Genomic DNA, 12,311 nt, shown 5'->3' on the forward strand with positions numbered 1-12,311 from the left:
GGACACTTAAACTGATAAGACAGTACATTGCTAAGTTTAATGAATCACAACAGATAAACTAGAAAAAGGCCTAGAAGACTATAGGGTTTTTAACTATTACAAAGTATCTGTAGATAATTTTTTCCATTTATCATCTTTATTTTATTTTATATGTGAATTGTAGTTATACATCTTAATGCAGTACAAGATGGTAAAGGCATACACGCAGATAAGAAATAGAACATGGCTGCTTCTGTTCCACAACACTGAAATTGAAGGACCTATAACCTACCAAGGACCTATAGCCTACCAAGTCCAAAACATTTATTATTATTACAGAAAAAGTATGCTAGCCCCTATTCTAAAACGTTAGAAGAAAAAGAGATTCATATGCTCTGGATTAGTAAAAAAAAAAAAAAAAAGGCTTAAAGAATGGGTAGAGTCAGTGAAGAAAGAGAATAATGGAAAAATCCTCTCAACTGAGAGCTACATGAGCTTTCGCTCAGACATGGGGATAAATGGGTGAGGCAATATTTAAGGCAACATGGCTTATGTTGGTGGGGGTAGTTATGGGGAGGTGGAGACCAAGTGGAATAAGTAGCTTTGTGTCTGCAGGAGACTGTCAAAGTAGCATAATGTCAAGTAAAGATAGAGGGATTTTCTCTTCCTATGCAACAGACAAGAGATTTGTAATGGTGGTGGTTTTATTATTTTGTTTTGGTTTTTAGTAGATAGGTGAAACAATGAAAGACATGGTTGAGAATATATTACCATCTTCCAGTTCAGTAATGTAGACATTTTATTGCATCTAACTAGATCAGTTTACTGTAGAGCAATAATTCTCAAAGAGCTCTTTATACCATCTCTATAAAGTCAGCTATACTTTTAATTTTTGCAAAGAACATTTAACGTTGTTACTTATAGTTTTTTACCTAACAATACTTGTGTCCCTTATACCCATGATTCATATTTTCTTAATGTTTAATACTTGAAGAATCAAAGCTCTGAGCATCAAGAGAGAAAAAAAAAATGGTATTTGACCCTGTCCCTTTTGATTTACAGGGAGTACAGGGTCTGTCATTTTGATTTTCCCAAAGGTCAAAGCTTAAAGAGAATATAGAGAGCACAATCCTCCAAAGAGATAAATATACTAGGGCTGCTCCCAGGCAAATGGCTTTTGATATTTTTGCTTCTGGCTATTGGCTAATTCAGTCTAGCTGGGAGCAATGGTGTAGCCCAGAAAAGTCTTGGCAAGCCTGTGCAGGGAAGCAGTGACTTTGAGCATAGATGCCAGGTGTGCCTACCAGGCCTCTCCTAAGAATCCAGACAAATTTTGTGACATAGTTATCAGCTGATCATAGGTGTAACTATTGAGAATTTTTCTGAGAAAGATTCCTCATATGTTCAAGCTCTCCTGAAGCCAAATTCACCTTTTCGATATCACCCAGGACCAGACCTGACATCATAGAAACACTTGAATTTTTTTTTTTTTTTTTTTTTTTTTTTTTTTTTTGGTGGTACTGGAGTTCCTGGAAACCCTTCTACCTCCGGGACACACTCCCAGACCTATTTTTATACTTTTTTAAATTTGGAAACAGGGTCACCTAAATCCTGTCTCCACGAGGATTACAACCTTGCACCACCACGCCCTGCTGGAAACACTTGAAATTTAAATGGAGACCCATTCTGATTAAAATCAGCCATATGCTCTAAAAGCTAGGATAGAATTGCATTTAAATCAACTACCTACGCTAGCTTTATGGGGGAATTTTTCAATGGCCAAGTACAAAGAAATATATATTACAAGGAGAAAAATCATAAGCTTTGAAGTTAGAAGATTTGAGTTTAATTTTATAAGTGGAGCCCCTCCCTGTGAGCCAATCAAATTATTTAATTTCCCTGAATGTAATTTTTTCTTATTGTGAAAGAATATAATCATAATCTCATGGTACTGGGAAAATCAAAGAGAAAACATTTGTAAAACCAAACTGCAAGCCGGGCCTGGTGGCGCATGCTTGTAATCCCCGCGTTTGGGAAGCAGAGACAGGAGGATTGCGCAGGTTTGAAGCCAGCCGCACGCGCTGGCTTAGCAGACCCTGTTTCAAAAAAAAAAGTAAAAATAGGTCTTGGAGGTAGAAGGGCTTCCAGGAACCCCAGTACCACCAAAAAACAACAACAACAATAACAACAACAACAAACAAACTGCAAATTAGTGTGTGGCACTCTAACTCAGAGCTATGGCTCTAGCCTTATTTTTTCTTTTGAAACAAGCTCTAAATTTGTAGAAGACCTCACTAACTTCTTGCTTGAGATTGGCCTTAACCTTGATCCTCCTGTCTCAGGGATTACAAGTGTGCACCAGGGCCACTCACACTGCAAACTTTAAGTTCCTCTACGACTATTTCTTGTTATTCCCACTTTGTGTTTCATAAAGCAGTTCCTAAAGTGTGGTCAGAAGGGGCCCTGGAGATACAGAGACCCTTTTATTTCTGCAACAAAAAAACTATGTTTATAATAAAACCAGGCCGTCAATTGACTTTTCTACTCTGATTGGATCCAGTTACTGAATTATTTTCCAGAGGCTAAGCAATACATGGTGATAATCACTTTATGGGTTGACAGAATTGTGAGTTTGTGTATATCTGTGCTTTCGAGAGTTTTCTGAAGTATATCTTTAGGGTCCTCAATAAATTTTAAGAATGTAAAGGAGTTCTAATATCAAAAAGTTTGAGAATTCCAGGAAGATGGTGACCAAGGGAAGCAGCACATACCAGTCCAGCTGATATCTGATCTCTATTTCCTCAAAAACAGCATTCTACAAAACCAGAAAATACTATCAGTAGAGGAATAAAAGCAATAGATACAAGGAACAAGGAAAAAGAAGATTAGAAATCCAATCAGAGAGCAGAAAATAAACTCGCCTATCTTGTAGCAGCGGGCACCTTGCCAGTGCCATCATGCCTCACAGCACCCAACTCCAGAGATGAAAAGGAAAAAAAGTGGGGACCTGAGCAGTGGTGGCTGAGCGCACCATGCCATCCAGGGATCCAGAGCTCAACACCAGAAAAGAAAGCTGCCCGCCTCACAGCCAAGGGACCACAGCAGCGCCATCTTTCCTAACTACACCGGACTACAGAGACTATCAGGAAAGCATGCAAGGACCTGAAGTAGGCAGCTGCAGATCAATGGAAATTGTAAGTCATCAGTTCCTCCTGCACAAGCACCTGTTACAACTTGCAGCAGGGGTGGCAGAGCCCACCACGCCCTCCAGATATCCAGACCTATGCACATCAAAACCTTAAGTGAAGCCACTGTCCCCATGGGAAAGCACCCAGGGCAGTGCCCCCAGGGACTCACACAGCCATGATACACTCCCTGGGTCTGAGACTTTGCAGTTCAACTCAGCAAAGGAGGGGATAGATTCTACATATTGCGGTAGTGGTGGTTAAGCTTACCACATCCTCCAAAGATCCAGAGCAGAACTCAATAACACCATAAATAAAGTTGCAGTTCCCATGGGAGAACCCCCAGTGCAGCGCCACAAGGGACTTGTGCAGCCCCGATTAACTCCCTGGATATGAGACTTAACAGTTCAACCTGGGGAAGGTTGGGATAAAGTCTGCTATTGGACATAGAAAAGGCTCAGAGAGAATCAGGCTCTGATCAGTGGAAAGTGTGGGGGGAGACCTATGCTTAACACTAGAACCAAACTGGGTTCTCCAGGATTACCACAAACCACCCAATCATAGTGAATGGGGAGAAGTGAAACCAACACAACCTTAGCTGTGGGGAACAGAGACTGTTACATTAAGTTTGGTCTCAGAGGCATCAGCCACCTATGAAAGCAGTGAGAGATGGAGGCTCCAAATCTGTGAAGCATGGAGAGTGACCTGTGCTTAACACTAGATCCAGCCCCATTGATATCATCTGCAAAGTCTGAGAAAGACTCAGAAAACCAGGACTACATCAGGAAAGGTGCTGGTGGCACTTGGTATCTCCACAGAGAAAGAGTGCAGAGGCCCTGTCTCCTGAAAAGTCATTATTTGTAGAGTTGCATTAATTTGTTATTGGGTTTTTTTGAGTTTTTTCTTCTTTTATTTGTGTGTGAGTGTATATGCCTTTTTTTACCCTCTTTCCAAACCCTCTCCCAAGTTTCTTCCCTTGTACATACCTACTTTCTTCTATTTATGTTCTTTTTTCTTTTTTCTCTCTTCTTTCTTTGTTGTCTTGTATATAAATTCACTTCATATCACTATACCAGAAGCTCTATATTAGTTACTAAAATTTCTAGAGATAGTAAAAATGTAGTAGTATTCTAGTAACTAATATACATACCTTAATATATACCTCACCAAACACATACTCTCATTGTATTTGATCATATCTGAGGCTTTATCCTATTTCTCCATTTACTCCTTCACTTCCCTCCTCACTCAACCTTCACTGTTGAATGCAATACAACTTGCCCTTGGGTATACCAACTGGCACTTAGAGACTGAGTGAAATCTATCAAAATCTAGCAAAAGCAACCCCCTTTAAACAAGATCATAGAAAAGTTCCCCCGTGCCACATAATAGTCAAACTGGCCAATGTAGAAGCTAAGGAGATAATCTTAAAGGCAACAAAAACAAACAATCAAGTGGCATTCAGAGGCAAACCACTTAGAATCACTCCATATTTCCCAAACCACATCATGAAAGCCAGAAGGGCCTGGAGTAGCATATTCCAAACTCTGAAAGAAAACAACTTGCGGCCCAAAATTTCCTACTAATCAAAACTATCAATCAAATTAGATGGGGAAAGAAAATCTTTCATGACAACCAGAAGCTAAAGGGATTTATGACTTCAAACCCAGCACTAGAGAAAATAACTCAAGAGATTAATTGCAAAGAAGAAATAAGTAATATGCCAGAACTAGAGAAACAAGAATTTCCACCCAGCAAATTACTAAGCAAAAAAAAAAAAAAAAAAAAAAAAAAAAAACACTACCTTAAACAGAAGACAAACTGGGCATGGTGGCACATGCTTGTAATCCAAGCATCTGGGAGGCTGAGACCAGAGAATTTTGGTTCAAGGCATCCTCAGCTACTTAGTGAGGTCCTTTGCAACTCAGTGAAACCTTGTTTCAAAATAAAGAATAAAAAAATACAGCTGGGGGTGTAGCTTGGACTAGAATGTTCCTGGGTTTCATCCCCAGTACCACACACAAAAAAATTATTTAATTAAAAAACAAACAAAAGTTAAATCTCAATGTGTTAGGAATTAAAAATCATCTCTCAATAATCACACTGAACATAAATGGCCTCAATTCCCTGATAAGAAGACACAAAGTAGCAAAATGGATTAAAAACCAGAATCCATCTATCTGCTGCCTGCAAGAAACACACATTAAAAGTAAAGACAGTAACAAACTTAAGGTAAAGGGCTGAAGCAAGGTAATCCAGGCCAAAGGAACTCGAAGACAAGCAGGAGTAGCAACTATGATATCAGACAATTTAGACTTCAAGCCCAAGCTTATTAAAAGAGACAAAGAAAATGCTGGCCTTGGTGGCACATGCTTATAATACCTGCACTTGGGAGGCAAAGAAAGGAGGATTGCACAGGTTCGAAGCCAGCCTCACTGGCTTAAGAGACCCTGTTTCCAAATAAAAAGTATATAAAAATAGGTCTGGGAGTGTAGCCCGGAGGTAGAAGGGCTTCCAGTAACCCCAGTACCACCAAAAAGGAGAGACAAAGATGGTCTTTTTTTTAATTGGTAAAAGGAACAATCCAGCAAGGGGAAATAACGATAATCAACATTTATGCCCCAAACATAGGTACAGCTACTTTCATAAAACACATTCTTTGTGACATTAAGTCACATATAAATCCCAATACAATAATGCTGGGAGACTTCAACACACCTCTCACACCATTAGACCAACATTTTAGTCAAAAGGTCATCAAAGATACCAGAGACCTAAAGAACACCATTAATCAAATGGACCTGTTAGAAACATATAGAATAGTCCACCCAATTACAAGAGAGTTCACATTTTTCTCAGCTGCTCAGGGACCCTTCACCAAAATAGATCACATCCTGGGCCACAAATTGAGCACTAACAAATTCAAAAAAAATGTGACATATTTCCCAGTGACATTTCAGACCATAATGGAATGAAACTAGAAATCAACTATAAGAAGACCCAGAGAAACCACATAAACATGTGGAGACTGAATACCACACTTCTGAATGAAGAATGGGTCATAGAATAAGTAAGGGGAGAAGTCAAGAAATTTCTAGAAACAAACGAAAATAGAGATAAAACATATCAAAATCTCAGGACACTGTGAAGGCAGTATTAAGAAGAAAAATACAAGCACTGAGTGCTCACATAAGAAAAACAGAAAATCTTCAAATAAATAACCTAACAACACACTTAAAAGCTCTTGAAAAACAGGAAAGATCTAACCTCAAGCCAGTAGAAGACAGGAAATTATTAAAATCAGAACAAAGGCCGGGCGTGGTGGCGCACGCTTGTAATCCCCGCACTTGGGAAGCAGAGACAGGAGGATTGCACAGGTTCGAAGTCAGCCGCGCTGGTGTAAGAGACCCTGTTTCAAAAATATAAAATAGGTCTGGGAGTGTAGCCCAGAGGTAGAAGGGCTTCCAGGAACCCCAGTACCACCAAAAAAAAAAAAAAAAAAAAAAAATCAGAACAGAAATTAACAAGTAGAGAATTTTAAAAATACAGAAAATCAACAAAACCAAAAGCTGGTTTCTCAAAAATTAACAAAATAGATAAAACACTAGCCAACTAAAGTAAAGAATAGAAAGAATCAACCCAAAATATGAAGATAAGAGATGAAAAAAGAGATTACTACTGGCAGTGTAGAAATCCAGAGGATTATCAGAAACTACTTTGAAAAACTATACTCCAAAAAAATGGAAAATCTTGAGGAAACTGACAACTTTCTAGATAAATATAACCTTCCTAAACTGAGTCAAGAAGATATAGAATATTTAAACCAACCAATAGCAATTAAAGAGATTGAAACAGCAATAAAGAGCTTGCCATCAAAGAAAAGCCCAGGGCCAGATGGTTTTCCAAGTGAATTCTATAAATACTTTATAAAAGAGCTAACCCCAATACTCCTCAAATTATTTCATAAAATGGAAAAAAGCAGGACTCTGCCAAACACATTCTATGAAGCCAACATCACACTAATACCAAAACCAAATAAAGACAGTTCAAGGAAGGAAAACTACAGGCCTATATCTCTGATGAACTTGAATGCAAAACAAAATACTAGCAACACACATTCAAAATCACATAAAGAAAATAATACACCCTGACCAGGTAGGGTTCATCCCAGAGATACAAGGCTGGTTCAACATATGAAAATCAGTCCATGTAATTCATCATATAAACAGAATCAAAGACAACAATCACATGATCATTCAATAGATGCTGAGAAAGCATTTGAAAAATCCAACATCCATTTATGATAAAAGCACTGCAGAGAATCAGAATAGAAGGAACATATATCAACATCATAATGGCAATCTACAATAAGCCCACAGCCAACATCATATTAAATGGGGAAGAACTTTGAGAACTCCCTTTAAAATCAGGTACAAGACAAGGATGTCCATTATCCCCACTTCTCCTCAAGACAGTACTTGAGACACTAGCCAGAATAAGGCAAGAAAAGGAAATCAAAGGAGTACAAATAGGAAAAGAAAAACTCAAACTTTCACTATTTGTAGATGACATAATACTATTCTTAGAAGACCCAACAAACTCAACCAAAAGGCTTATAAAATGATAAACAAATTCAGCAAAGTACCTGAATAAAAAAACAATCTTAAAAAATCAGAAGCTTTGCTGTATACCAACCATAAATCCACCAACAAATCCAGAAAACACTTCCACTCAGGATTTCCCACAAGAAAAAAAAAAAAACCTAGGAATAAACTTAAGCAAGAAGGTAAAATATTTCTACAAAGAAAATTATAAAACATTGAAAAAAAAAAAGAAATCAAAGAAGACCTTAGAAGATGGAAAAATCTTCCATGTTCATGAAATGGCAGAATAAATATGATCGAGCTGGGCGTGGTGGTGTACGCTTGTTATCCCCGCGCTTGGGAGGCGGAGACAGGAAGATCGCGCTAGTTCAGAGCCAGCCTCGCTGGCTTAAGAGACCCTGTTTCCAAATTTTAAAAATATATAAAATAGGTCTAGGAGTGTAGCCCAGAGGTAGAAGGGCTTCCAGAAACCCCAGTACCACAAAAAATAAATAAATAAATAAATAATTAAATAAATATGATCAAAATGGCCATACTTTCAAAAGTGATCTACAGATTCAATGCAATACCCATTAAATTAGCAAGATCATTCCTCACAGAATTAGAAAAATTAGTCCTTAAATTTATCTGGAACAATAAAAACCCAGTATAGCCAAAGTAGTTCTCCGCAACAAAAACCATGGAGGAGGAATCACGATACCTGACTTTAAACTCTAACACAAAGGTGTAGTAATAAAAACAGCATGGTATTTGGAAATAAATCCCAGTTTCTCACCCTGCACAAGACTCAATTCAAGATGGATCAAAGATTTGGAAATTAAACCAGAGACCTTGAGGATCCTTGAAGAACACTGCAAAACATAGGCACAGATAAAAACTTTCTCAACAAGACCCCAAAGGCACAAGAAACTAAAAGGCGGATCAATATGTTGGATTGCATTAAACTGAAGAACTTCTGTACAGCAAAGGAAACTGTCAAGAACTTCAATCGAGAGCCAACAGAATGGAAGAAGACTTTTTCTGCCTACTCCTCCAATAGAGGACTACTATCTAGACTATCCAGAGAACTCAAGAAACTCAACACTAATTAAACAAATATCCCAATAAAAAATGGTCAAGTGAATTAAATAGACACTTCTCAAAGGAAGAAATTTAAATAGTCAATAAATGCATGAAAAAAATGTTCAACATCATTAGCAATCAGAGAGTTGCAAACAAAACTACCTGGAGATTTCACCTAACTCCAACTAGAATGGCAATCATTCAAAACACAAATAACTATAAATGCTGGCAAGGATGTGGAGAATGGGAACTCTAATACACTGTTGGTGGGATTGCCAATTAATGTGACCACTTTGGAAAACAGTATGAAGAATCCTAAGAAGAATGGGAATGAACTTACCATTTGATTCAGCAATACCACTCTGGGTATCTACCCCCAAAAAAGGAAACCAAACTACCAAACTAATGCATGTGTTCATAGCTGCACAATACACCATTGCCAAACTATGGAACCAGCCAAGATGCTCGTAATGATCAATGTATTACAAACTGTGGGAAATGTGCACAATGAAATTTTTCTCAGCCATAAAGAAGAACATAATTATGTCATTTACAGGGAAATGGATGGAACTGGAGGACATTATGCTAAGTGAGATTAGTTAGTTACAAAAAATAAGAGATTGGATGCTCTCCCTAATAAGCAAAAGCTAGGGAGAAATTGGTCATAGGAGGAACTCTAGATTAAGTAGGAGATCTATAGATGAGCAAATAATGAAACATGAGGGAATAGGAGGGAAGAAGAGTGAAATCCTTTAATGCACATGATGTTCTTTAACAAAATGTACCAAAGTCAATTACTAAGCCAAGCCTGAGAAGGAGAAAGGGGGAGGGAATGGGGCGGGAACGGGGTAAGGGCTAATTGGGTGATGTGTGCATGTATGTCTCCACCATCTTGCATCTCATTAAGATGTATGAATACAATATACCAATAAAAAACTTAAAAATAAAAAATGTTTGAGAACTATTATTTTATAATGTAAGCTGAGATATCCTTAAGTGTACTCTTAACCAAATAAAGCCCACATTGATTGCTCCTCTGATAAATACATGTGTAGATTAGAGGTATAGAAAGAAGTATCTCTGAATAGTATACACTGTGAGCCTATCTACATAAAAATAATAAGATTCAGCCGGTCGTGGTGGTTCACGCTTGTAATCCCGGCTCTTGGGAGGCGAAGACAGGAGGATAGCACAGGTTCCAAGCCAGCCTTGCTGGCTTAAGAGACTCTGTTTCAAAATAAAAATATAAAAATAGGTCTGGGAGTGTATCCCAGAGGTAGAAGGGTTTCCAGGAACCCCAGTAACCCCCCCCAAAAAAATAATATAGAAAGAAAAAGCACTGCAAGTTCTGTGACATCGCCTATGGTGCAAAGGACTTCTTGTACTTTAACATGTTTTTCTAAGGCACACATAAACCTTAAAATAATTATTGAACAAAAGAATATTTTAAAAAACAATATGATTTGTTAATGAAGATTCTGATTGAGCTATTTGGCTTTGTAAAATACGTAATGAAATTAGCTATAATTTGGAACTCAGTGTTCCAAATGTGTGGCATAAGCAAACAAAAAAAAGTGTTGGGATAGGAGTTTATCTGTGACAGTTAGCATGTATAGTAGTCTCCTCTTATCTTTTTTTGAGGGGGATACTAGGGATTAAACCCAGTAGGATTCTACTTCCAAGCTACACCCTCCATTCCTTTATTTATTTATTTATTTATTTATTTATTTATTTTGGTGGTACTGGGGTTCCTGGAATTGCTTCTACCTCCAGGGAACACTCCCACGGGCTACACTCCCAGACCTTTTTTTTTTTTAACTTTTTAATTTCACCACGCCCAGCTATATTTTCTTATTTTTAAAGGGTAAAATTAATATTTTTGTCATTTATAATCAGATGGCAGTTGGGTATATAGTTTCATACTTCATACTTTTTGTAAATTAAAAAAAATTACAAGTTTCAAACAGTTCATAGGTGGTTATGCTTTTCAGAAAACACAATTCAATGTATTCATCAATAGTAGCTTCAAGCTCTTCCTTATTATCTTTGGAAAATTCCCCCATCTTTTGGCCCTTCTTGAAAAACTGGAGAGTGGGCATGCATTCACACTCCGCAGCAACATCCTGACAGCCGTTCACGTCTATTTCAAGGAATAGCACATTGGTATGCTTTTCACAGAGGACATTAAAGAAAGGCTTGATCATTTTGCAAGGCCCACCCCACGCAGCGGAGAAGTCAACTACTACAAGCTTATCGCCAGCAGCCTCCAAGTCCTCCTGAAAAGCTTCCTTGTTCTCCATCTGTTTCACCATTTTGGTTGCTGGGGTCTGCTGAGTTACTGTAGGAAGCAATGGAAGTGGATCCGACAGGTGAGACGGACCTCTTATTCTTTTTTATCTTGAAACAGGATCTCACTAAATTGCTGAGGGTCTCCCTAAATTGCTGAAACCAACTTCCAACGTATGATTCTCCTGTCTCAGTTTCCCTGGTATTATAATACAGGAGTCATTGCACTTAGCTTCCCTTATCTTTACATTTACTTCTGTGGTTCCAGTTACTAGAGTTCAACTTCATTTCAGAAATATTAGTAAAAAATCCCCACAATAAGCAATTTATAAGTTTCAAATTGCTGTTCTGAGTAGTGTAACCTGAGGAAATCTTACAACATCCTGTGCTGTCCCACTTGGGACATGAACTATCCACTATCCCTTTCTCTAGTGAATCCATGCTGCATAAGCTACCTGACCTTGGCAGTTGACAGAAAGCAAAAGTATACAATTTTCATATCAGTGTACTGTTATAATTGTGCTATTATTAGATATTTTTGTTAATCACTTACTTTGCCTTGTGAGTTAATCTTTATCATAGGAAAACACAGTACATGTAAGGTTCAGTACTATCAGAAACTTCAGGCATCTACTTGGGGTCTTGGAATCTATATCTCCCCAACTAAAAAGGTGCTAATGTATAAAAAAGACCATAGTTTCCTGCTTGTTTCTGCCATCAGTGCAATTTATAAAGTCTTAATAAAATAATCAGTGTTAACTTAGTTCAAATGAGTTACAAATTTCCTCAGGAAAAAAAAGACAGTAAATTAACCCCGGTTGTTATAATCTCCAAGCATTGATTGGTCTTAAATACCATCTCCAGACATTACATGGCTAAGTTTCAGAATTTTATTTGATAGTGATACCAACACCTCAAATACCCAACACAACTGATTAAAACAGTCCTCAACCATTTGAATTGCTGATCTCTTCAGACAGATTTTTGCTTGGGATTTAGGCCAGAAACAGAAAGTCAAGCAGATGTGGGTATGAATGGAAATGGAATTTAAAGCCAGAATTCAGAACCAACCTAACTCTTAAATGAAAAACAAGACCAAAGTAGGATGTGGGAGGGAATTAAGAGTTGGAAGTAACATCCAAGACACCCTGAGCCAGAGCATTTTTAGACATTCAGCATCCTACTAAAATAGCAG

General features: G+C 37.8%; 2 protein-coding genes across 4 annotated transcripts in view; both read right to left on the minus strand.

Annotated features, from left to right (window-relative positions):
• TMEM117 (transmembrane protein 117) overlaps positions 1–12,311 on the minus strand; it is a gene marked incomplete at both ends in the record, with an annotated part of 622,588 nt that overhangs the window by 380,767 nt on the left and 229,510 nt on the right. The window lies entirely within an intron of this gene.
• On the minus strand, positions 10,771–11,142 carry LOC308270303 (thioredoxin-like; the record flags this gene model as incomplete). Its single annotated transcript, XM_080706112.1, has 1 exon — positions 10,771–11,142. One exon carries the CDS (start codon positions 11,140–11,142, stop codon positions 10,771–10,773), a length of 372 nt encoding a protein of 123 aa, XP_080562238.1.

Source organism: Muscardinus avellanarius, assembly GCF_963383645.1.
Source record: "Muscardinus avellanarius genome assembly, chromosome: 11".
NCBI lineage: Eukaryota > Metazoa > Chordata > Mammalia > Rodentia > Gliridae > Muscardinus > Muscardinus avellanarius.